The sequence below is a fragment of the Hyalella azteca genome, unplaced genomic scaffold (assembly GCF_000764305.2).
Source record: "Hyalella azteca isolate HAZT.00-mixed unplaced genomic scaffold, Hazt_2.0.2 contig10325, whole genome shotgun sequence".
Classification (NCBI taxonomy): Eukaryota; Metazoa; Arthropoda; class Malacostraca; order Amphipoda; family Hyalellidae; genus Hyalella; species Hyalella azteca.
The window spans coordinates 141,515-169,201 of record NW_025940369.1 but is presented as its reverse complement, the minus strand read 5'-3'; the positions used below and the strand labels follow the sequence as shown (position 1 = coordinate 169,201).

Genomic DNA, 27,687 nt, shown 5'->3' with positions numbered 1-27,687 from the left:
CACGTCCCTCAGCGTCTCATAATTGTGGAACAACCCCGTGGAGGCGTCGACGTTCCTGGCCACCCTCTCTGCTTTCGCCCATCTGCCCCCTCTCCCGGTGCCTCCCCTCCGACCACCACCAGAGCCTCCGCCCACGCGAGCGTGACGTTTGGTGCAAGAAACAACAACAACTGACAATGGGCCAGAGTTCACATCGCATGACTTCTCTAATTTTCTTCTTCAACCCAATATCAATCACAAGTTGATGACACCCTTCTGTCCGTCCAGTAACGGAGCTGTTGAGCGAGTGAATCTTACATTTAAGAATTTTTTGCACAGTCTGGTGAGCAATGAACTATCTTGGGACATAGTACTGCCAAAGGCTCTTATAGTGTATAATAATACATTGCACTCAGAACTTCATATGCCTCCCTCTAGCTTTTTACTAACCAGGGCTCACTGCATCCATGCTGATCCACCTTTGCAAGGTGTCCTGGTGCAGCATTGGAAGAGGGGCCACCCTAAATTCTCAAATTTTGAAGTAGGTCAACTAGTTTTGATGAAAATCCAACATAAGGGGTTTTTAAACATCAATAAGCTCAGTCCTACTTTTAAAGGGCCCTTCCAAGTGAGTTCAGCTAATGATAATGGGGTGACATACCAATTATTAGTCCTGGCAACAGGAGAGGTGATCCGAGCTCACCACACTCAGCTTCATGGTTATAAGATGCCTCCTAACTCCGGCTGCCACTCTATTTATTGTGCTCGGCAGCTAATTTCCCCCTATCTAATTTGTTGAAGAACTCCCCCACCCCCCTCCCTTGCGGGATCGGTCGTGAACGCATAAATCAACGTTCAGAGATGGTTTTGGTACTGTTGGATAGCTCAGAATGTCAGCTTTAAGACGAGACTAACAACTGGAAAAGCCAATATCCAAAAAAGTTGGCCAGACACTCCCCTTGAATAAATGAGCATGAAAGACAAAGGGTTAGGCAAATGAGCTATACAGCTCCCCCTGCAACAATATCTTATTGATTTTAACAATTTTTAACTATCCCATCTATTCTTGAACTAATTTTTGCATCACAATGCTTGCCCCTGTATTTTCCTTGCATCTACTTTTCTTTATTTATCAAATCAAACTCTAATCATTCGCTGGGTTTTTATTGACCAACACAGGCTGTTTTCTTAATCCATATCAAAAAATAATTCTAAGAAATAATTTAAAGTTATTCAGTATTGATGATTATTGTAATAAGTTCCTACCCTGAGATATGCTGCAACGTTCTCATGCATTACTGAGTTAGGATTCTGATTTTTTTCCATTTTCACAAGAATCTTTATTGTAAGGTTTTGCTAATTTGCATTGGAACACTCATTTTAAACTATTTTTTAAGGCATGTCTTCTATTGGTTTAGTACGGATAGCTTCATCTAAGCTTATTCAGTCAAAAATTATTCTTCAACGATGCAAACTGAAGCAAGCTGTTCAAATTACATCAGCCCGCCATGCATCATTTTTCACTTACCATCCTGACAAGGCAGAGGACTTTGGAGATTTAGGTGAGAAACCTTATAAATATCTACTAGGCTAAGTTTGTTAATTTTTTTATGACTGGAAATTCTCTGATTCTTGAATTATTATTTTCTGATGTGAATGTTAAAACTTGTTCTAATTGTCAAAACACTAAGTTTTATGTGTAAAATCCCCTTGTCTAATTTAAAGCTGCATTATCTTCTAATTTAGAGCTGCATTATCTTCCAATTTAAAGGTGCATTATCTTCTAATTTATAGCTGCATTATCTTCCAATTTAAAGGTGCATTATCTTCCAATTTATAGCTTCATTATCTTCCAATTTTTAGGTGCATTATCTTCTAATTTATAGCTGCATTATCTTCCAATTTAAAGGTGCATTATCTTCCAATTTAAAGCTGCATTATCTTCCAATTTTTAGGTGCATTATCTTCCAATTTGAAGCTGCATTATCTTCCAATTTAAGGCTGCATTATCTTCTTTTGCTTATTAGTTTGAAAGATAATTGATTATTTTGAGGCACGAATTAATGATAATTCAAAATTGTTTAACTAATTGGTTAAAATCTGAGCTACACTAGTTAACAATAATTATTTGCACTCTTGAAACCTTGTTTTTTCAACAATTCTTAAGTACTGAAGTTTCAACGGAACTCTTATTTCAGGAGAACTGAAGGAGATGAATCTATTCAAGGCCATCAACAGTGCCATGGATATAGCTTTAGCAACAGATGACTCAGCAAGTATGTATGTTTCCATGAAATTTGTTATGACTGTGTTTAATATTCATGGCTATGAATTGGCATTTCTTTATCTTCAAATTGAATTCAAACCTTGAGTTGATAATTTTTTAAACTGCAAGTAGATTATTTAAAATGTGTGTCAATTACTATGGTCCTTTCAGCATTCTTTTTTCATCTAAAGCTTTATGATTTTTAATATTTTTTGTCTCTCAGTGATCATCAAACACTTTTTTCATGAAAAAAATTCAAAATAAATATTCAAATCAACTTTTCAGCTTTGAATAAATGAAAAGCCTTTTAACAGCTTGAAAAATTGATTTTTGTGCAGTTTTGTTTGGTGAAGACGTTGGTTTTGGAGGAGTGTTCCGCTGCTCTGTAGGCCTTCAGGACAAGTATGGGCGACAGCGCGTCTTCAACACACCTCTCTGTGAGCAAGGCATTGCTGGCTTTGCTATTGGAGTGGCATGCGCTGGATCCACAGCTATTGCTGAAATCCAATTTGCTGATTACATTTATCCGGCCTTTGATCAGGTGAGGCATTCATTCTACCTCACAAAGACATTCATTCTACCTCACAAAGACATTCATTCTACCTCACAAAGACATTCATTCTACCTCACAAAGACATTCATTTAAATTCATTATTTCCTGGGAAAGGTTCAATCAAAGGAGTTCTGCTATTGAAAATCTTTCAACAAGGGGTAATATTCATGGTAATTTCATTCATCAGTTCAATATCTTGGAAACTTCATTCATTATTCCTCTATTCCCAATTGAAAACCACTTGCATTGTTTATTCTTTAATATTTTTTATATGATCCAATTTTTAACCTGTACTGCCTGTCACTCTTCAGGAACATAACTTTTAAATTAAATTATACATAAACTATTGAGTGTAGCAACCTGAGGACGTTTGTACGCAACAGAGAACATTTTAAAGTTGTCGTACGTGGCGGCAAATTATACGTAAACTATTGAGTGTAGCAACCTGAGGACGTTTGTACGCAACAGAGAACATTTTAAAGTTGTCATACGTGGCGGCAACCATCAGTGCAAGTCATTTTGCGCTCACTAGAACGTGTCCTTTATGGGAAGTAGGCGCGTGACAATATTGCTCCGGTTACTCATGTCAGGCGGTAGAGGTTTAAATAGATTTTTTGATTCACAGCTTGTAAATGAGGCGGCCAAGTATAGGTATCGGTCTGGCAACCTGTTCAACTGTGGTAAGATGACCGTGCGTGCACCCTGTGGGGCCGTGGGGCATGGGGCTGTCTACCATTCACAGTCTCCAGAGGCTTACTTTGCTCACACTCCTGGTCTCAAAGTCAGTCCCATTCTTGCTAACTTGTAGGTATATGTTCCTGCAATATAATTATTCTAACATGATGCTGATATAATAAATGTTTGAAACATATGTGCAATAATTTCTAAAATCATTCTAATTTCTAAAATCATTCACACTCTTCCTGATGTCAAAGCACAATTATGCTAACATGATGCTAAAATAATGAATATTAGAAATATACTGTATTAACATAATTTCTAAAATCATTACATTATCTTTCACACTATTCCTTATGTCAAATACTTTGTTCTGATGAGACAGCAACCATCACTGAAATCCTTGTGCCACTCTTGTGCAAGCTTACTTCTTTTTGTGCCATTTTTCAGAATCTATGTTTTTCCATTATCATTATGTATTTTATCATGCAATTAAATGTATGTTGTCACCCTTGTAGGTTGTGATCCCTTGAGGTGATCATTATGCATTTTATTGTGCCATTAAATGTACGTTGTCACCCTCGTAGGTTGTGATCCCTTGAGGTCATCATTATGCATTTTATCGTGCAATTAAATGTATATTGTCACCCTTGTAGGGTGTGATTTCTTGAGGTCATCATTATGCATTTTATCATGCCATTAAATGTACGTTGCCTCCCTTGTAGGTTGTGATCCCTTGAGGTCATCATTATGCATTTTATCATGCAATTAAATGTATATTGTCACCCTTGTAGGTTGTGATTCCTCGAGGGCCAATAAAAGCCAAAGGCTTACTGCTGTCATGTATCAGGGAGCCTGACCCCTGCATATTCTTGGAGCCTAAAGTGCTCTACCGCTCAGCTGTCGACAAGGTTCCTGAAGGAGACTACACCTTGCCTCTTGGCAAGGCCGATATTTTGATTGAAGGTAACATGTCAAGGTTCCTGAAGGAGACTACACCTTGCCTCTTGGCAAGGCCGATATTTTGATTGAAGGTAACATGTCAAGGTTCCTGAAGGTAACTGAAGGTAAATAAGGTAACTTATAAGGTAAGGTGAAGGTAACTGAAGGTAAATTGAAGGTAACTGAAGGTAACATGTCAAGGTTCCTGAAGGTAACTGAAGGTAAATAAGGTAACTTATAAGGTAAGGTGAAGGTAACTGAAGGTAACATGTCAAGGTTCCTGAAGGAGACTACACCTTGCCGCTTGGCAAGGCCGATATTTTGATTGAAGGTAACATTTGTTGCTTACTATATTTAAAGCTTATAAGTTAATGATTATAAATAATTTTACTCCTTGAGATATATTTGGAAGCCCTGAATGCTAAAAAATGTCAAATTAAACCATTATTATGTACACTGTTAATTAGGTCATTGCATCTTAATCTTGCTAAATATGAATTTTTTGTTCTCTGAGTGAACACTTTCAAATTGTTCTTACCGAATGGCTTACACATGTTTTTTTTCAGCAAAATTTAAAATCTATCTGTGTTCCAAAATTACCTAAATATAATAACGAAGCATAAAATCTTGAATTAATTGTGTTACCTGTCATGATATTCTGATAAGGTCACAGATTAGCCCAAACAAGTGAAACATTATTGCAGCTCTACTAATAAGCTCAGAGCAATAATTGTACTCGAATTTTATCTTGCCACTGCTTCACGCAGCCACAAATGCACTGCTTCACGCAGCCACAAATGCACGTCACGCTGATTGGCTGGGGCAGTAATCTCTCATTAATTCCACCACTGCGCAGGCAAGCACGTCACGCTGATTGGCTGGGGCAGTAATCTCTCATTAATTCCACCACTGCGCAGGCAAGCACGTCACGCTGATTGGCTGGGGCAGTAATCTCTCATTAATTCCACCACTGGACAGGCAAGCACGTCACGCTGATTGGCTGGGGCAGTAATCTCTCATTANTTCATTTATAATGCTATCTAATTTTGTTTATAGTGCCATCTAATTTCATTTATATTGTTATCTTGTTTCATTTATAATGCTATCTAATTTTGTTTATAGTGCCATCTAATTTCATTTATATTGTTATCTTGTTTCATTTATAATGCTATCTAATTTTGTTTATAGTGCCATCTAATTTCATTTATATTGTTATCTTGTTTCATTTATAAAGCTATCTAATTTTGTTTATAGTGCCATCTAATTTCATTTATATTGTCATCTTGTTTCATTTATAATGCTATCTAATTTTGTTTATAGTGCCATCTAATTTCATTTATATTGTTATCTGAAAAGAAAAAGGGGTTCACAAACTAAGGGATTTTCCATCAATTTGTCTATTATAATGAAGGAGTGACAGAAAATAAAGATGTTGGCGTATCAAAGTTACAATATTTGTAAAATGTATAACATATCAATTGTAGCATTTAAAAATTTGTTAAAAAACTGTCAACGTTTTGGAACTGCACTATTTCTTTACCTTTTTGGTGAAGTGGTATTTTTTACCGAATCCATTGATTGACATAGATGTTTTTTTACCTATTCTTCACTTATTTTACCTATATTTCTTTACCTATTTGAGAGATCTCGGATCACTAAACATCAATTATTAGTGTTGACCGTGAGGTAAGACCGTGACTTGTTGACCGTAAGGTAAGACCGTGACTTGCTGACCGTGAGGTAAGACCGTGACTTGTTGACCGTGAGGTAAGACCGTGAGGTCAGACCGTGACTTGTTGACCGTGAGGTAAGACCGTGACTTGTTGACCGTGANTTGATAACCTTTCATCAAGGATTATTGCGCATTAAATTGCCCATATTAATTGATTATTTTTCATGAAAGACTATTGAGCAGCATATTATCCTTATTAATTGATTATTTTTCATGAAAGACTATTGAGCAGCATATTATCCTTATTAATTGATTATTTTTCATGAAAGACTATTGAGCAGCATATTATCCTTATTAATTGATTATTTTTCATGAAAGACTATTGAGCAGCATATTATCCTTATTAATTGATTATTTTTCATGAAAGACTATTGAGCAGCATATTATCCTTATTAATTGATTATTTTTCATCAAGGACTATTGAGCAGCATATTATCCTTATTAATTGATTATTTTTCATCAAGGACTATTGAGCAGCATATTATCCTTATCAATTGATAACTTTTCATCAAGGACTATTGAAGAATATATCCTTGATATTAACTGATCATTTTTTACCAAGGATTATTAAGGAATATATCATCGATAATATTTGATTAATTTCTGCCTTTGATTTATGATATTTCACTTGGAATCTCACTACTGAAAAAATTGGAACTGAGAAATCTAGATCTCTTATACTGTTTATTACTTTTTACAGCGAGCTCTGAATTAGAAGAATTACATCAAAATTAATTTTTTAATTTTTGCAGGCTTATTAGCATCAACCGGGAAATAAATAATTTTTTTGAGGCAAAAAATTCATTATTTTTTAACCGAGCTTCTTAGTCCGCCGTCTTTCAGAATTTAATACTAAGCAAAACTAGTACTGTTGATTTGAATTATTAGAAGACTATGCTAGACCCTTTAAAATTTGTGTTTAACTTATTTGGATTAATCGATTGCACTGCAATTCAAGTTGTTCGAATATTCTATGCAGATTAAAATACTGGATCAGGAAAATGACTTGTGCTAGTTGCTCTTGCTTATAAGTGGGTTGTGCGCGTCTAAAGTCCTATGGGACTTCGCGTACCTAGGGGGATTGTTCCTGAGCGCCCCACCGTTGAGCTCGCGGTGTCTGACTGCAGGTCTCAGTTGTGGGGTTAAGTTATTATGTAGGTAGGATACCTCACATTAAGTTCTTATGTAGGTAGGGTTCCTTGCATTAAGTTATTATGTAGGTAGGATTCTTCGAAACCGATAACCTTAGACGATACCTGATGGAATGCAACCTGCTGCCAGAGATTTAGCATGACCCCGTAACGCCACCGCCGGTCGGTCATATGCACTTGCATCACCGCCTTTAGCGAGACTATAATCGCACTTTGCCATCACCTAGACCAAGCCTCACTAAACTTACGCTGGAGTTGACACATGAAGTCGGAGCGGACCCTCGCTCCATGAGCAGGGAATCTACCGCCCAGCCCCTGCGCCTAAAATGGATCAGGCTATAAGCCTTGAAGACGGAAGAGACCAAACATCTTTGACGTAGCTGAAGACCTCACCTCCGGCGCGAAATAGATTGCTATCTGAAGCGCTAGTAAATCTTTTACTACTACTACTACTACTACTAATTACTTTACGACATTTGTTAACAATATTTAAACCTCACTTTAATTACCTTACAAGGTTAACAATGTTTAAACCTTTTCAGTCCGATATTTTAAACTTAATTATATGTTCGTCTTGAAACCACAGTGTTTTGAGCTCAATTATCCAGTAATGATTCGCCATTATGCTTTTGCAGAGTTTTGATGCGTCAAATAGCAATGTTTTGCCTTCTTCAAGCAATTGTTGCCTTCTATGTTTTTCAATAAATTATTTTATATTATCTTAAGTAAACTGCAAGAAGAGAGTCAAAATTTCAAATTATGATTTATTAAAGGATTGTTTTTAGCTCAATAAAGGCTTGAAATGTTCTTTCATAAATTTGTTTTAGCACAAGAAAGCCTTAAACTGATCATTCATAAATTGATTCGAGAACTCTTGAGTTCTTGAAGGTCTTCCAGCTTTTCTACTGACGTTCTCTCTTTCAAACCTGCTATTTACGCCTAATTTAGTATTTAAATCAAATACCATCAACTAACTTACGAGAATAGCTTCCTGCCTAATCTACATTTATTATTGGTAGAATATGTTGTCAAAGGTTTTGTTAAAAATTCAAATCATGTTCATCATTTATTTGTATGAGCCAATCACTGACGGTATTTCAAGCTAAACCCACCAATCACAGCCAATAAACAGGCTGCTACGTGTAGGTACTAAGGCCACTGCGCTTTGATAGTGCTGCCTCTGAGTGATATATTCCACACATTTTCTTACAACATTGTTTTTCTTACAACATTTTTCTTACACATTTTCTTACAACTTTGTTCTTCTCACAACATTTTTCTTACACATTTTTTTATTACAACTTTGTTCTTCTCACAACATTTTTCTTGCACATTTTCTCACAACATTGTAGTCTTCATACACAAAGCAAATTCCTGTTACTCTTGAGCACTCATTGATCTCGTAAGTTTGAACGCTTAATGCCCCCCAGCGCCAGTGCTTCCTGAGCCTGGAGGCGCCCGTGGAGCGTGTGTGCGGGTTCGACACGCCCTTCCCTCACATCTTCGAGCCCTTCTACCTGCCTGACAAGTGGCGCTGTCTCGCCGCCCTCAAGAGGCTTATCAAGGACTATTGAGCACCATATTATTCTTATTAATTGATAACCTTTCATCAAGGATTATTGCGCATTAAATTGCCCATATTAATTGATTATTTTTCATGAAAGACTATTGAGCAGCATATTATCCTTATTAATTGATTATTTTTCATGAAAGACTATTGAGCAGCATATTATCCTTATTAATTGATTATTTTTCATGAAAGACTATTGAGCAGCATATTATCCTTATTAATTGATTATTTTTCATGAAAGACTATTGAGCAGCATATTATCCTTATTAATTGATTATTTTTCATCAAGGACTATTGAGCAGCATATTATCCTTATTAATTGATTATTTTTCATTGGGTTCCTTGCATTAAGTTATTATGTAGGTAGGATACCTCACATTAAGTTATTATGTAGGTAGGATTCCTTACATTAAGTTATTATGTAGGTAGGATTCCTTACATTTCCCTTCTCTGTCTCTCTCGTGCGGGCGGCCGACGTCCCGTGTAAGCGACCTCTTGTTCGAGTGTCTTCGTTTCTGTTGCTTGTCACCTGTCCCTCCTTGTCACTTCGTCTCTTTGAGATGCTAGCGCTGCTTCTTTCGAGCCAGCTTCAGCGGGCTGGACAATTGAGACCTTCCGCCCCTTGTGGGTGATGAACAATTGAGACCTTCCACCGTTGGTGACGTTCATCTTGACTTTCGGTGCGAGATAGCTTAATAGCTGGAGCGCTAGTAAACATTTGGACACTAAACTAACTAACTAACTAACTTATAAGTGGGTTTGCATTTATTAACTTAGTGGATTTATTTATTTTGTGAATAATATTGCAAGATTTTAGTGATAGTTGTTTCATGTTTGTTGTTGTTATTCTATTTTGTTAGTTTGAGTGGAAGACTTGATTTATTGAAATTCTACGAATATCCAAAATTTGAATAATTGCTCCTGATATTCCTCATTCTTAGCATCCGGCGTTTTACAGACGTAAAAAGCATTGAAATCTGTTTTTTAGTGTATATCTAAAATTCTCTCGTATTATTAGTCGTATATTTGATTTTTATTGTACTACAATCATTGTCGTTTACTTATGTCGTTTCTCCTCGCCGCTACCCGCAAACAGTACCAAATTTATACCTAAATTTGAATCACTTGTTAAGAATACATCAATTGATTTATCTAACAATCTTTAATAAGGTAATATAAGATCCTACGAGTGTTGTTGAAAAATGTATTTTATTTAGAAAATCTTGCCTGCTAGGTGCCAAGACTTCAAATCAAACCATTGAGTGCACGCAAAGTTATGGGTTGTTTTAATACTTCAATTCTCTTTATTTCTATATTGGTATTTAAAATAACATTTCTTTTTATTTCTATTTATCGTAGAATATTGCAAAAAATCTTAAGGTAATCCGCCGGCAAATAACAAGTATTTTCAAGTTCCTTCTCAATTACAGCGGAAATTTTTTAATTTCTCCGAGCTGCATTTGAAGTAGTTATCTCATTATTATATATTATAATTAAGTAATTAAGTGGCTACTTAGGACATTCAATTACCTGGCACACCCATCAAAGTCAGTTAATTAATGCGCTTCTCAATAAGCATAAATTTTGAATTGCATTTTTGATGTGATTATTTTTTTCCGGTTGATAAAGTTTGAAATCTTCCATTAATTTTTCCTCTCACAATTACTGTAGTAATTTTTTAATGATATTCTTTATAATAGTTCACGAAAACAATAATTTGTTACATCAAAACTGTAGGCCATACCTTCCCTTATTTAAATGTTATTCTTATTATGCTCGCTTCATGTATGATGTTTAATTTCTTGTTTACTTCTTGAATTGAGATTTTAATTTTTGTCCCATTTAACCTGTGTCGGGACTTCATCACGTATTTTAATAATTAATAATTAATTATTACTTAAATTTAATCAATTTAATTAATACATGAAATTGAGGGAAGTCATTGCGAGGGTAACATGCCTCCAGGATTTAAACATAATCCTAACCTTTCGTTATCATTTGATGGATAACTGTTTGAATTTGCCCGTTTATTCTTCTCTAGTCTCCATCAAATACTATGGTCTTCTACTTCATTTTGCGTTGTTCTGCTTCTAGTTGCCTCAACTTTTGCGGCAGATTTGCAAGTGGTTGTATTGATCTTTTAGCTCAAGAATTTATAAGTTCGGAAGGAGCTTCTTGTACAAGAAGTAGGCCTGTGTAGAGAGTGCGCTTTGTGACGTTGATTAGTACAAAAGTTTTAGCAAAAAAGCCGAGTAAGGCTTTTCAATAAATTAGTGAAATACCGCACTTTTTATTTCTCCATCATCCTCCTTCACGATGCTCAAACGTTTCTGATGTTAATACTGCTTTATTTTCTTGACGAAAATATCATTTTAACGCGTTCGCCACCAACATTAAACGCTCGATTTAATTTTTATGTGACGCTAAAAGATTCGTAAAATTAAAGACCACGATATATTGAAAAGTTCTTCATATTTAAGGTTTTTAAAGAATTAGATTAATCATCAGAGCAAGGATGATCAGATTTTCAGTTCGTTGAAGACGATTCCACAAAATATTATCTTGAGAATGACCATCATTATTGGAGAAGAACAAAAAATCTGTTTGAATGATTCGTTGCTCATTAGTGCACGTAGTAGGGAATAAATGAAAAAAAAAACAGCGTAAGTAAGGTCCTTATTAAAAATAGGTTATGAGATAAATTATTTTCTTCGGATCTATGCAGCACTAAAACAAATTTCTTATCTGAATTTAAACTTTAACAGAACGCAGCTCCGAACAAACGCACTGGGCCACGCAGGGTGGCCCAGTGGTTAAAGTTCAGAGTACCAAGATTGGAGCAGAGAGGTGCGGGTTCGATCCCAGCTCTGTGCGCCAGTTTCTGGTCTGAATCGGCAAGGAGGCCGGGCGGTTAAGCAAATTAATTTTGAAGCAGTGAGCTGCGAGTTCGAGCCCGCAACAAGCTGTGGATGTTCTGCAATGTTAAGAATCGACGACAGGCCTACGGCCTAATATACGCTGAACCCGCTATATGAAACGTATCATGATTATGAAGGTTTGTTTGATCGTAGCTCAAAGCCAAGATGGCATCAAAAGGGGAATCAAGGATCAAGCTGCGCCCAGGCATCTGCTGCTCGTTTCATCAATTGAAGTAGTGACTGACTGCAGAAGTAGTACAAATGTGATGATTACCAAGATATGCGATAAGGTCAAATTGAGTAACAAGGTTACAAAATTTTGAAACCTTTGCAGACGGGTTCTTTAGCCCTCCTGTTGACTTCATTTCCGGTATACGCCTGATTCCCTCTGGGCATAAGGTCGGAAAAGCAAGTTATTTTGGCCCGTAGACTAAGGTTAAGCACATGTCGGGAAACACATTCACTCCAGTATTCTGACTCACTTTCGCGTCTTGACTTCATCAGGTTGAACTAATCAGTTGGATACATATTATTAACCCTCTACCGCCGTATGTCACTCGCCGAGAACATAACTTTCAAGTCAAATTATACGTAAACTATTGAGTGTAGCAACCTTGTACGCAAGAGAGAACATTTTAAAGTTGTCGTACGTGGCGGCAACCATCAGTGCAAGTCATTTTGCGCTCACTAGAACGTATCCTTTTTGGGAAGTAGGCGCGTGACAATATTGCTCCGGTTACTCATGTCAGGCGGTAGAAGGTTGAGGGTCGGGTAAGCAAGACTTGGTAATTGCATTGGTTGCACAAGAACTAAATGCACCAAAGCATATCACCCTACATAAATCACTTAGTCATCATAGTGTCTTTACAAGTTATTCCTAAAACATGAAATGGCGTAACTGTTCACATTATTATGAGGAATACCAAGTGATGAAGTATTACATGGTCTCTCAGTGAACAGCAATCAAAAAATATTTACCAAATAATGTTCATAATCATGTAGTTGAAAATTTACCGGCATACTAGTACACGAGAATTTGTTTACAAATCATTCCTTATCTGTTATCTATAACACTGATCCAGATAAGACTCGAACTTATTATTATTAAACTTATTCTATTATTAAACTTATTCTATTCGTCCTAGTCATCAACTGCATCTGTCCAGTAATTACTGGGTGCACTGAGAAAAATAGCGAGAACTTGTACCAACAGTTTTGCCGGGAAACGAGCGTATCAGCGTTACGCCAGTCCTATGCTCTGGCTGGGGGCGCATGCCGGAGGCCAGCTTTGCCAAACTTCACACTTAGTTAATATTCCTTTCCATAGGTAAGAACGATAGAGTGCATAACGGCCTATGAAGTCAAGTGCTCAAAGCCATGGCACCGGATGTCCACAGCCACAAAATAAGCTTGCCAAAGGTAAACATGGCCATACTGCATCTGGCCAAACCTCCTCTGGCCTAACCTATAAGAGCTGCAACCTTTCTCCACCCAAAACAAACCTGAGCGAACCTAACCTAACTTCATTGACTGCAAAAAGTTAGAAAGGCGGTCCCAGTGTACTGGTAGAGCCAGTCATTGGCTGCAAGAAGGATGTGAGCCGGGACAGCGTGAATAGGTTAGGCCAGAAGAGGTTAGGCCGGAGTAGGTACAGCCGGATGGGGAACTGCCTGCTTCAAGTCATTTTGCGCTCACTAGAACGTATCCTTTTTGGGAAGTAGGCGCGTGACAATATTGCTCCGGTTACTCATGTCAGGCGGTAGAAGGTTGAGGGTCGGGTAAGCAAGACTTGGTAATTGCATTGGTTGCACAAGAACTAAATGCACCAAAGCATATCACCCTACATAAATCACTTAGTCATCATAGTGTCTTTACAAGTTATTCCTAAAACATGAAATGGCGTAACTGTTCACATTATTATGAGGAATACCAAGTGATGAAGTATTACATGGTCTCTCAGTGAACAGCAATCAAAAAATATTTACCAAATAATGTTCATAATCATGTAGTTGAAAATTTACCGGCATACTAGTACACGAGAATTTGTTTACAAATCATTCCTTATCTGTTATCTATAACACTGATCCAGATAAGACTCGAACTTATTATTATTAAACTTATTCTATTATTAAACTTATTCTATTCGTCCTAGTCATCAACTGCATCTGTCCAGTAATTACTGGGTGCACTGAGAAAAATAGCGAGAACTTGTACCAACAGTTTTGCCGGGAAACGAGCGTATCAGCGTTACGCCAGTCCTATGCTCTGGCTGGGGGCGCATGCCGGAGGCCAGCTTTGCCAAACTTCACACTTAGTTAATATTCCTTTCCATAGGTAAGAACGATAGAGTGCATAACGGCCTATGAAGTCAAGTGCTCAAAGCCATGGCACCGGATGTCCACAGCCACAAAATAAGCTTGCCAAAGGTAAACATGGCCATACTGCATCTGGCCAAACCTCCTCTGGCCTAACCTATAAGAGCTGCAACCTTTCTCCACCCAAAACAAACCTGAGCGAACCTAACCTAACTTCATTGACTGCAAAAAGTTAGAAAGGCGGTCCCAGTGTACTGGTAGAGCCAGTCATTGGCTGCAAGAAGGATGTGAGCCGGGACAGCGTGAATAGGTTAGGCCAGAAGAGGTTAGGCCGGAGTAGGTACAGCCGGATGGGGAACGGCCTGCTAATGAGCGAGCATGCTTAAGCATTGGCTGAAGACCTACGGCGCTATTATCTTTCGGCAGTGTGTCGCTTGTCTGGATTACGGAGTTCAAGCGTAGTCTGCGGCTTCTAGTTCTGAGGCTGAGTAAAGTTAATGCATGGTGAGGCTGGGCGTTGGCTCTATGACTTATTTATGAGTAAAATTTGTTGCCTACGGCTGCGCTGCCCTATGGCTGCGGGTGCGGGTAACAATTCAAGTGTGTAACTATTAGGACAATTTGACCCATTAATTTTATTGAGGGTTTCACTCATTGTAATAAAAGACAACGGTTGAGACATATAGCCGTCTCAACTTGTTCAATTCTATCCAAAATTTGATATACCTTAAATCGCAATTAACATTCATAGGCGATTTCCATAGTGTCTAGGCGGCACTATGAGAGACATTTTCATCCCTCCATCACTACCGTAGAATTAAAAAATTCTCTCAAGGGCTTAAACAGCGTCGCTATCGCTCCTAAGTCATACAAGGTTATCTATAGTTTCGAGAAACAAACGATTTTAGTTCATGGGAACAGACTGACGTCTGAACTCTGAACTCTTTGAGACCTCGAGTGTGAATCCATGCAAGAACCGACAAGACATTTTCGTTACGTATACGGAATAGATTCACATCCCGCCAGTACAACAGCAAGAGCTTTAAAACATCAAAGTTCATTTCCATTAGATTCCATGTTTATCAGACAATTCAATGTTTCAAAAATTCCCGTGTGAAAATTACGAACAATGCGAAAATCGGCGACAGGCCTGACTAGGCCTAATCTTCAACGCCGACATATAGTACTTATCTAAAACTAAACTAATGTGATCGGTGGCGATCTTAAGCTATTGTAACCTTGCATTTGTGATATCATCCGTACGATGAATGAGGATAGATTTGGGCAGCAAAAACTGTTTTACAGTATCTGTAGCATCGTTAAAATTATTAGAGATACAGCAGGCGGGGCCTTAAGTAATCTAGCAAATAATAGATGCACAATTAAAATAAACAATCGTCATTAAACTTACTATCGCTGTCCGTTTCGTTTAGTATACTGCCCCGAACGCCAGAGCCTGAGCCAAGTTGATAATCATATATTCAGCTTGATCAACTTTCGTAAACATCTTAATTAATGGAGAGAAAACATAACACGGTTTAATAATCCTTTGAACATAAGATAACGATTGTGATAAGCCAAAACATTTAGGGGGTTCAACAAACACGGATATTACGTACATAAAAAACTGTACCTTTATAACAAATATATTCGTTTTACGTTATTACTAACTGATTCGAATTTATTTAATAACCTAGATAAATTATCTGTCTCATCGGAAAACAAACTTTATAGTCTCACGACTATCTTAAATATACACAAATTTATTCTTAACAATCATCATCAACGTGGTATAAACTATCGTGCAATAAAAGAGCTCCTAACAAGCAACGCAAAACATAATCATGTCAATTCAACACTTAAAATGCGAACAATAACCTATGCATTAAAAATCAAACATATGACACATTTCAACATTTATCATTAAACATACTTTATTCTAAATTCATTCGCAAAATGAAATGCACAAGTAAAGCATACAGCGTCCAACATTTATTCTTTTCACTGGCGTCTTTTACATTTAATAATTCAACAAGTTGAGCATGCGATCAACGAATGTTTATAATATAAATTAGAAGTATTTAGAATGCATTCAATACTTTTGTCCTCAAATACACGTTTTCATATTTCAATTGTCTGCTAAATTCTAGCTTGGAATCATTATAGGGACCGTATTGAGTCCTGCCGTTGGTTCCTTCTATCCCTATATATACCCCAATAACTCGTTCACTAAATAATTATCATATGATTCCTTTCTGTCGTCCTCTAAACTTGTAACTGAAATAATAAATGATAATTTTTTCAGATCTGGGATAGCCAAGATGAATTCAAGCCAAGCAGTGTGGCTAACAGGTTTAAATTAATACTAGAATGTGATAGTGGGCGTAATTGAATCCTTGAACAGACTTTAAAAAATTGACAAAAATATTGCTTTTTATCTCGTTAAGAATGCCCGTGCTGATTTAAAATTTAATAATTTGAAGTTTTGCAACATTAATCGAACTGCACGCTACAGGTGGTGCGGTGCAGGGCGACTGTGGTGCTTCGTGTGATGACGCAGCACGCTGCACGCTACAGGTGGTGCGGTGCAGGGCGACTGTGGTGCTTCATGTGATGACGCAGCACGCTGCACGCTACAGGTGGTGCGGTGCAGGGCGACTGTGGTGCTTCGTGTGATGACGCAGCACGCTGCACGCTACAGGTGGTGCGGTGCAGGGCGACTGTGGTGCTTCATGTGATGACGCAGCACGCTGCACGCTACAGGTGGTGTGGTGCAGGGCGACTGTGGTGCTTCGTGTGATGACGCAGCACGCTGCACGCTACAGGTGGTGCGGTGCAGGGCGACTGTGGTGCTTCGTGTGATGGCGCAGCACGCTGCACGAGACTAGGACGCTCTTCAGGAACAATATGATGTCCCCAAACACCCTGCGGGGCAAGCAAGCGGTCATAAGAGACAATTATGACGTCATCAAATTATCGTTCATCAAATCATAGTTCATCAAACCGCGATATAATTTGAAACACCATGAGCTATGTTTCGAACAACTGAAAACTTATAATGCAATGAAATAATTAGAGAACGAATAATAATTTATTGTAGTGATGTAGCACATCAAGGATGAATCATAAAACTTAGGATTATTTATATCCGAGAATATTATTACACGTGCAGGTTATTTGAACTTGAGATGAAGCATAAAAAAATATCGCAAACTCATCCTATAGAGTTGCAAGAGAGCAAATTTCGATAATTTTTATTTTTAAATTTTTCGAAATTAAGAAAAAATTCTCAGTGATTGCGAACCTAATGAGGATAGAATAATTATAGAAAATAAGCTGCTGAATAAATATTGCCAATGAGACAAAGGTTACTAATTAATCCTGTTACTACTGACATTAGGTTTAGTTCCAATGCCTTGGGTTCGTATACCCTTGACAAAGATAATGTATTCGCAGAAAAAAATGTATTATATAATTTTAGAATATTCAGGCTTACCACCGCAGTAACAACTGACCAAAAAGCGACAGAGTCCGACGCAAACACTGACGCATACGAGATGCAATACATGGCGTGGATGAACACCATCTTAGCGCACAACCACCAGCGGTACCTGCAATAAAAACTTAATCAAATGAACATGTAGCGAAGGAAGAACTGAAGTAGAAAATACTTCAGTAAATTTACCATAACAAACATAATTCCGATGTTGTAAAGTCACAATTTGTCCGTTTACCCTTGATGGCATATTGTCAACATTTCATCAATTGACCAGCAACTATTAGTGTCATAAATTTATCACTTAACAGCACACTGTCTTCCATTTATCACATGACCTCCTTGATAAATATTACTCGATTTCTAACCTCAATTCAGGTGGGATCGACTGCAGTTGACCTTGGCTGCGATAGACATAAATGACGAAGTCTTTGAACAGGAGGGCGAACGCTGCGGCCAGAAGCACAAATGTCGTAACCGAGATTGGGAATCCAGCCCATGGATCTTATAAGAAAATATTTCCACAATTTACAATTTATTAAATGTACAGTAAAAACCCACTTAAGATTCAGGAGAGAGCGAATAGCATTCGTTATTCTCGTTTATAGCAAAATTTATACAGGAATGTTTTTATTCCCACTGTGAATTTCGCGATGAACGTGAAATTCACGTTTTTCGCGTGAAATTCACGGTACTTGATATATGTTTTTCTTGAATTAACTGTTCATTTTCCGTAAAGAGCTGCACAGAAGTGCATGCGAGGGTTCTTATGTCGTCAGTGCATCAAACTAACTGGAGAAGTATGAAAAATAATCATGATGTAATTAAATAATATGTGAGGAAAAGTTTCGTCTTGAAACAGCAAGCTGCGGTGAAGACAATCTTCCGAGATGTTGAAATTCTCTAATAATTGGCACTAATCTGGGCATAATGAATAGGTTGACAATTAATAAATAAATCAGTGCTGAGATATCCTACAAGTTACATGTGAAAATATTGTCAAAAAGTCTTATAATTTTGTAGAAACTCTCAAAATATTGTAAAAAAATCAAAATAAAATAAGAATCTCATTGCTGGTGCAAAATACATGTTAAAAAATTGTCAAAAACACTTATAATTAAATTGCAAATGCCAAAATTTAAGAATCTTATTGCTGGTGGAAAAGCAGCAACAAACCTATGACGCATAATTACAAGACACGAAGGAATTTCACGTTTAGGACAAAGAATAAAGTACGTACCAGTGAAAGCGGCCGCTGTGGTACATTCTGATGGTAAGGGCACCATCACCACCCGCACGGGCACCACCACGATGGTAGCAAGTATCAGAGGTGCAACATGTAAGAGGATGGGTACCCAGCGCGGTACTGCCCTGTTGGTTTCTTCTCCTGGAGTCCTGGTACCGAAAAAATATGAATAATATGAATAAAATAAGGAAATAATATGAATAATCCTTGCATCATGGAAAGCATAATGAGAGATATAAAAATTTGCTGTAAGTAGGTTCATATATTCATTTAGGTTTAAATATTCATTTGCGTTTAAATATTCATTTAGGTTTCAATATTAAATTAGGTTTTAAATAATCATTTAGGTTTATATTCATTTATGTTTAAATATTCATTCAGGTTTAAATATTCATTTAGGTTTAGATATTCATTTTGGTCTAAATATTCATTTACGTTTAAATATTCATTTAGCTTTAAATATTCATTCATATTTTAAATAATCATTTAGGTTTATATATTCATTTATGTTTAAATATTCCGTTATGCTTAAACATTCATTTACTTCTTCATAAAGTTCAATTTTGATAATTAAAAATGAGTGACAATAATTGAAACATATAACGAAGATGAATCATGTGTCCATGTATGCCGACGACACAAAAGTTTATAATACAGTGAAGAATGCGTCAAGTAAAGCGCAATTGCAAGATGATCTTGACAGCTTAGTTAACTGGGCTGATACGTGGCAGCTGAGGTTTAATGCTGACAAGTGTAAAGTACTACACCTCGGGAAGAACAATGAACAGCAAGATTACAGTATTGGAAGTCTAGTAGCTTCTTCAAACTATCGCCAGTCATGAAAAGATCCGGTCAAATGACACGAGTTTAGATCTATGAACAAGGCACGAAATGGAAAAGAATCGGCGACAGGCCACATCAGGCCTACACTTCAGAGCCGACATCACTATGTTATGTTATGTTAACAGCAGCAATAGCCGCGGACAGTTCGTCTCTGCAATATTCGTCCTCGGCATCAATAAGTTCCTTTTCTCCTACACTCGATTTATATGAACACAGGAAGCGAGAAAGAACAAATAATTGTGAAGATAGACATGATGGAAAAATGTTTGAAAATGTAGAGTTACTTTGTTCAACATAGTAAGGTATTCAAAATTTTAAATTTAACAGAAAATAGATGAATATTAGGAAAGAACTAATGTTGATAGGCAAGAACTAATGTAACTAATGAAATGCGGTGGCATTTAAACAAAAAATTCAAGGAATTTTTATCGAACAATTTTTGCCGTAAAGTTCTTTTCAAATTAATGACTCCCTTTTCCTAAGGCTACATGATACGTGGCAATGAAGACTTCACTGGCCTGTTACTTTGATCATCATTCATGCACAAACCTATCACACATTCTTTAGAAAATATAATTTTTCACGATGTACGTCAGTGAGCAACTCATGGTTGAATTAATACAACCATGTTCAACCATGGAGCAACTGACCTGCGCTCGATGTCGCAGCAGAACTGCGCGCACATGCAGCACACGGCGGCCATGACAGTCAGCTCCATGACGTCACCCAGGGTTGCTGGTACATGGGCAACACAATATAAATTTATAATTTACGGTTACTAATTAATTTTAACAATTCTAGTTGCATTTTTCCAGGTTTGTGGTGATAGATTAGGTGCACGAATGAGCATGGGAGTCCCGCAACACAAATGGGTTTAGTGTTTACGACTAACATATCAATCCAATATGGTGACAAATTTCGTGATAGTGGCCGCAAACTTTCGAGTCGGAAAACTAAATAAATACTTGAAAGTCTGGTTGTGAGACAAATTAACAAATCCCTTACGATGATCAACAAATATATATAACAGTTTTCCTAATTATGATTGAGAGAATAATTTGAGTTTCAATACTCAGATGCATTGAACGGAATAAATACGGCTGTTAATGCATGCAAGAGACAATAAACGGGCGGTAAGAAAGAATTGTTATCAAAAACTGTTGCTCTCTTTTTTTTAATCATTTGTGTTTGTGTTCTCAGTGAATGAAGATTCTGCATTCGGTTAAAAAGCGAGACTGCAGTATTTTATTATCATGTAGGTAGGTGATTGCGTTCAATTGTCAATATTGGACAAATATCTCAAGTTCTTAATTAACATAATTGCACTCACCCAATGCACTGCAAGACCAAAAAGAGATATGTGAAGCCAAAGCTTGCTGTAGAGCGACTATTATGAGCTGGCATGCAGAGAAGAACATCATCTGGCATACTAGGGCATGGAAGTGGCCGAAAATGGTACATTTCCTTAACGATAAAATTATTGCAACTTTTCCTGTGTTTTCCACTGTATGGTTTTCGCGATTCTCCGTGTTATGAGTGTCGGCTGTTGGCGTCATTAGAGAATTCTGGACATCAGAGTTATTGCCTTGGATATTCAGAGCAATACTTTGGGCATTCAAACTCTCTCTTCTTCCACTATTCATATCCTGACGTTCTTGTATATTTTGATGAGAAAGCTCACCATCATTTTCAGCATTACTTATATTTTGCATATCGTTTATATTCCGAGATGCATTTTCACATGTATATCCCTCTCTCCTCTCACGTTTCACTTTAAACACCCGATACACAAATATTCCAGTCACTATCAACAGTTGGAGGCTCGAAAAGAACAATAAAATCACGTAGAGCAGCTCAGGTATTGCAGTGGTATTGCTTGATGGGTTTACAGTCTCATCAAAGCACACGATGGCTATTTCGATCAGGTGAGTCTGATTACGGAAGTAATCAATGCAGTATTTTGAATACGGCGTTGTTTGAGAGTGAGATTCAATCCACAAGCTGCCATTGGCAAGCAAGGCATAATTTTCATTAGTGTCTAATGCAGATATTGGAAAGTACGATGGACAAGAAGGCATTCCGTAGAGAGCTGTAAAATTTTGCCAACTGGCCGGAGGGGTCCAGACTTGGTAAAAGTCTTCCATTTCGCACGAGCTTGTAAAGAGGTCAAAGACGTAACCTTCACGACAGCATTTTGAAAAGCATGTGTTGTTTGAACACATCTTTTGGACGGAAAAATCTTCGGGGCAAAATGCAACGGCTGGAGTAATTGCATTGTACGTTGTTACTTGCCCTACACAGAAGCGCTCCGACTCAACTACTATGGTTTTGCCATGCTCATTAGTTTGCCAAATTAGCTGGATTCCACTCCCAACTAACTCTAAAGATCGCCGTGTCCGTTCATTTTGGACGGGTGAGATTGTTAACCTATCCTCGCACTTCGGAAAACCGCGATGTTCTGTGGTGAGAGCAAACGTGTGAAAGCTTCCGGCAAATTCGATACGCGGGTGAAAAAATGAAGTGTAGCCCGAACTTTTCTCGCAGGCAGCTGTGCCGTTTTGATCGGTCATAATTTCACCAGAATTGCAACAGGAAGGAAGTCGTACAGGTGGCAAGCAAACCTTTGCCTTCAACATCGGAACTTTAAATTTTCCATCTAAAGAATACATTTCATTGTACGCCATTTCCAGGCAGTAAGAATCGGTGTCAAAGATAAGACCGCTGTGTACGTGAGATATAGACCCGTTCGTGAGAAGTGCGAAACTTCCTTCCTCTATGGTTATTTCTAATTGGTTTGGTAAACAGGATGGCTTTTCTTCAATTAATGACAAATTTTTCATATTGACCGGGAACCAATCTTTATTATCTGGAGAACTTAACATGGGGATTGAAAATGTTTCAGTGCAAGCACCAATACTTTCATGACAAGGACACATGTTGTATGAAAAGTTCTGGTGAACGTAGGTCGGAATTCCGTCCAAAAGTGCACCACAGACTAGGTCAACGCCAGCGACCATCACTATTATTAAGATATGCGTCGAAAACATGTTGATAGCCAAGTTTTGGTTATCTGGAAAAAGAATTAATAATTGAATGAATTCACACCGTATAATTGAATGAATATGGTCGCAAATTTTAAATCGAACTTCACATGGAAAAATGGTTTACTTGCGAAACGTAATTACACCACATATGAGTCAATCAGAAGTAGAGCTCGCTAGTTCCTTATAAGTTATACCCTATAATTCTAGAAAACAAACAGTAGTTTCGAAAGTCTGATAAATTAAGATAACTTTCATTGATGTTACATATGTTACATGGGACTTGTGTATTTATAATGTGTCTCTCTCTGGAAAAACATGTATGCTTTTTAAGGCTCCTGAAGTCGGACATTAACAATCTATTACATTAGGATATTCCAATTTTTACCAGGTCCCACGAACTTCTTCAGACCGTGGTTTAATCTGAGAAAATGCTTCTTCAAATACTAGCATAAAAATTACAGTTATTTTGTCAAAAAATTTCATGCAATTTTGGCGGCCATTTTAGCGGAAATAACAACTGAAGAATTTGATTTGCATGCAACGTGCGCCGTATGATTACGACGATGCGAACAGAAATTCAGAATTAATCTTAAATAATAAAAATATTTGAAATACTTCCTCCCTCATATACTTCATGTGTTAGACTTCATCTAATGTGGTGCAGCTTGAAAACTTCTTGAGCAAATGACACGTGAGAAGCAATAGTCGCTGTAGAATATAGATCTAAGGATTCTGTGGCACAATCTGAAATATATGCCTTGAAATTACTTGTTTAACGTGCAGGAAATACTTGGCAATCACCGCGGTCGCGGACATGGGATACTATGGGAACACTTTTTGTGTGAAGGCTTCGGTGTTACCCCCGTCACGATATCACTAACACTGCCGGTGGTATCAGCAATTTCCCGGCTTCATGTAATGTGATAAGGAAGATACAGAGAGGAAGCTTCGAGTAATAAATGGATTAGTCTTTCCTTGCTCCAGATAATCATGGGTTCGTTATGACTCATGGGTTCATTTTGAATCACGAGGTCTCCACATAATCATAAATTATAAATTTCTGTTCTAGCAAACGGAATTTGCATACGCAAATTCTAGCTATTCAGGTGCGCGTACTTGATAATCGTGTGATGTGTAACTGATTATAACTTCGAATCATTATGAATAACTGGGTCGTCGCACCAAGTTACTCAATTATTTACACCCAATCGCCAATAAATAATTTGTAGTGCTCTTTGAACCTTAGGTAATCTAATTATTTGATAGTATTGGGAATAGTGATGCCAGCGTTTATTAGGCCAAATCTGGCCTAATCAACGGCGGGAGTAGAAATTGTGCAACTTGCCGCACTCTTAATTCGCCACTAAATAATCAATTTTTTTCTGTTAAAAAGCAACCATTTACCTTACCATATTTTTACTTTAAAATTTACCGATGGCTGTGATCGAACACGTACATCATTATTCTCATCTTGCTATACTTAACCACCCGACTACCTCAACAATTTTGATCAGCTCCTGGGTCTTTTCTTTAATTGGAATTTATGGGAGCCTCTGAAGACTGGTTCAATGCGGCCCCATGTCAGAATAGTTGAAGGAACTTGACTGAAGTATGTTTTCATGTACAAAATTGGGTGTCTTAAAAAAATATCTCAAGATTTCTCAATGGCTGATGGGCTACAGAACGGGGCCTCCAAAGTGGAGACCACACCGGGGCGGAGAGCACCTCTCCAGGGCAGCTAGCCCCACTTCAGGGCAGATAGCCCCACTCCAGGGCAGATAGCCCCACTCCAGGGCAGATAGCCCCACTCCAGGGCATACCTGGGGACACTAACCACTACCTGAGGACACTAACCACTCACCTGGGGACACTAACCACTCACCTGGGGAAACTAACCGCTCACCTGGGGACACTAACCACTCACCTGGGGACACTAACCACTACCTGGGGACACTAACCGCTCACCTGGGGACACTAACCACTCACCTGGGGACACTAACCACTACCTAGGGACACTAACCACTCACCTGGGGGCACTAACCACTCACCTGGGGGCACTAACCACTCACCTGGGGGCACTAACCACTCACCTGGGGGCACTAACCATGAACCCGGGGGTACTAACTACACAAGGAGGCATCTTAAAATCTTTGTAACGATATTTGGCAGTTAGCCCCAGATGCCGGGAGCATTTATAGGTGTTCAGAACTTCAGGAGTTAAACTTCACTTAAGCTGGTCGTACCATGGCATCCGCCGGCTCAACGCCTCGGAGCGGGACAGTACGGCATATTCAAAGTTCGAGAAATATAGTTCTAGAAAGATGACGTAGCAGCCGGCCGAAGCCGGCTACTGTCACGGGAGCTCAGCACAAGGAACCTCTTGCCTCAACGGTTAGAACAGAATTCCAGCTCCTGGGTCGCCTACCGAAGACCATCACTGCCCTGGATGTAATGGACCATCATGATTCCTGCCTTCCGGAACGTAGCCTCCAACACTTCAAGCCGTCCGTATCTAGGCCGTGGGTCGAACCAGTCCTCGGTCGAACGGCCACTTGTCGAAGGACGATAAATTTTGGAACAGAACAATGCTATCTGAAACCTAACCTCAGATGGGGTGAACGAAAAATTACGTAATTTAACGATGCCCGGAAGTCATATTCGATCCGCGGCCTGGTGGTGCACGGCCGGTGGTGGTCAAGGCCGGAAGAGTACAAAGCCGAGTGGTGCACGGCTGATTGGTGTAGGTCCGGAGAGATCCAAGGCGTTCGATTCAGGGCTTATTGGTGCACAAAATTGGTGGTGCACGGCTGCGCTCCCGTCCGCCAGCAGTAAGTAGCCGCAACGCAGCCCCACCTTCACACTTACCGAGACTCTCCGTCTAAGATAAACCTAACCGGACCTAACCTAGCCTCATTAAATACGCGGACGGAAGAAGCAGAGCAAGTGTGGAGGGAGGTAGAGCATGTCATTGGGAGGAAGTATGTGGAGTAGCGGGGTAAGTGTGGAGGTAGGGCGATGCGGTTACAATCGGCGAAGTGAGTCTGCTGGCCTTCCATTCTGATAAGTGGATTCATGGCTTGCATCGCTTCTTCAAGCAGTGTGAACCCGGTCCGTTTTTTGGTGTTGCAGCGTAGACGGCGGCTTATTGCAGCTATTGTATGCTGATGATAGGCGTTGGTTCCCACATATCGGATAATTTTACGGCCGGTCTGCAAGGCTCTCGAGCTAGCTGAGGTTTCGAATTTAGGATCTATAGCTGCGTGCTATGAACTTTAATCACCCGGCCGCGTATCATTTTGTGTGACTTTTACCGAGAAATAAGGCAAGTTTTTCCAATTATCTAGGTTAGATTGAGTTGAAACTGTCACGTTCTATTTGGGACTCCGTGGCTGCTCTAATTGGACTACGCTAGCTACTAACTAAGAACCGTGTGAATGGACAATTCGCATTGTTGCAGAAACGAAAATTGCGAAAAAATATTAAGAGGATAATGTGCTAAAATTCGCTTCTTTTGAGTTTCGACTAGTCAATAGCAGGGGCAGGGCTTTAGTCCTGGGCAGGGTGGCCCAGTGGTTAAAGTTCAGAGTACCAAGATTGGCGCAGAGAGGCGTGGGTTCGATCCCAGCTGTGTGCGCCAGTTTCTGGTCAGAATCGGTGAGGAGGCCGGGCGGCTAAGCATAGCAGAATTGTAGCAATGAGTTGCGCGTTCGAGACAGCATAAGCTATGAATATTCTGCGATGTTAAGAATCGGCGACAGGCCTACGGCCTAATAAACGCTGAAACCGCTATATATAATAGCCAGTTGTAGGGTACATTCTAAAAAAATTATATCATATAACTATTGACTAATATATGAATTTGACTTAATTTTATATCGAATTTGTATTGCATAGTCGTATGAAAATTTTTAAAACTCTTGACTGATTTAATCCTCCACGAAAAAAATACTTCATTAACTGAACGAATTTTGCTAGGTCATGAACATCTGATCTACTCATCAACGACGTTGCAAATAAAGACTTTCGCACCGTTTCAAACATGTTTACACTTTACAAACAAAAGTAGTTATTTCGTCACGGACTCGAAGAAGTGTAGGTGGTCGTGGTGACTGGTGCGTGAGAGTTACCGGCTAGTATGCAATATGTTTACACTTCATCAGACTACTATTTAATTGCATTTTTCCACAATTGAGAGGACATTGCAAACTTTTTGTACCAACCACTAAGGAAAAATCCTATTAAAACGCCCGAATATTAATGAAAGTGACAGTGGTGCTTTTGATCGGAATTTGGTGTGACTGTGACCTGCCTATTGCCTAAGTGTAAGTGATAAGTCCTAACAGGCTAACTAACCATATCACGCTCAGCTGCTCCGGTACACTGTACAACTACAGCCTACAGGCAAGACCATTAACAGGTTATATTAGAGTCCTAGTAATATGAATGACTTGAAGTTTTGTGCAGTCCTGATTTCTGAACCTGCGGGGGCCGGCCAATGGCCGGGGCTGTCACAGTGTCACCTACAGGCTACATCTGTCATCTGTGGAGATGTCTGCAGGCTGCACTGGCTGACTGGTGTGACCGGCACCATTGTAGAACAACCTTTTAGCCCAAAATTTAGAGTCATTATTTATAGGCCGACCGCCGACATCACGCACATGTAAGCCTACGCCTACGCAGGCTACGCTGCCTACCAAGGGACGTTATGACAGTTTTCTGAGTTTTGAGTTCAACTAGTGTCAGCCTCAGCCCTTTCTATACCCTCAGGGCCTCAGTCATTCTGAACTATAAACAAACTTGCTCTCTCTGTTTCGTGAGTGTTTCCCACCCCAACTTTGCAGTTGAGTCACGTCCTGGGCCCTGACTATAATTGCTTAACATTGCCTGGGACTTCTTCACAATAAATGAAATCAGAATTGCCTATGCTTTATTCACAAGTGCAAAAATTATTTTG

At 38.7% G+C, this 27,687-nt stretch overlaps 2 protein-coding genes across 6 annotated transcripts; one reads left to right on the top strand and one right to left on the bottom strand.

The window, feature by feature from the left end:
- Positions 1-1,057: 1,057 nt before the first annotated feature.
- On the top strand, positions 1,058-5,321 carry LOC108680406 (2-oxoisovalerate dehydrogenase subunit beta, mitochondrial). Of its 5 annotated transcripts, none has more exons than XM_047882385.1 (8): positions 1,058-1,541; positions 2,178-2,255; positions 2,584-2,786; positions 3,424-3,579; positions 4,271-4,387; positions 4,456-4,533; positions 4,672-4,749; positions 5,275-5,321. In XM_047882385.1, exons 1-7 carry the CDS (start codon positions 1,379-1,381, stop codon positions 4,741-4,743), a joined length of 867 nt encoding a protein of 288 aa, XP_047738341.1. In that variant the 5' UTR covers positions 1,058-1,378; the 3' UTR covers positions 4,744-4,749; positions 5,275-5,321. The 5 variants fall into 5 exon arrangements, with proteins under 5 accessions (XP_047738341.1, XP_047738340.1, XP_047738342.1 ...); XM_047882384.1 differs by having other exon boundaries at positions 1,059-1,541; positions 4,672-4,753; positions 5,218-5,321; XM_047882386.1 differs by having other exon boundaries at positions 1,062-1,541; positions 4,456-4,510; positions 4,682-4,753; positions 5,218-5,321.
- Positions 5,322-14,742: 9,421 nt separating this feature from the next.
- Positions 14,743-22,757, bottom strand: LOC108680403. Its single transcript, XM_018169212.2, has 6 exons — positions 21,020-22,757; positions 20,340-20,424; positions 18,841-18,995; positions 17,969-18,104; positions 17,620-17,715; positions 14,743-17,029 (listed from the first exon to the last, which is right to left on the bottom strand). The coding sequence occupies exons 1-6, from the start codon at positions 22,734-22,736 to the stop codon at positions 16,924-16,926; spliced, it is 2,295 nt and encodes a 764-aa protein (XP_018024701.2). The 5' UTR covers positions 22,737-22,757; the 3' UTR covers positions 14,743-16,923.
- Positions 22,758-27,687: the final 4,930 nt, after the last annotated feature.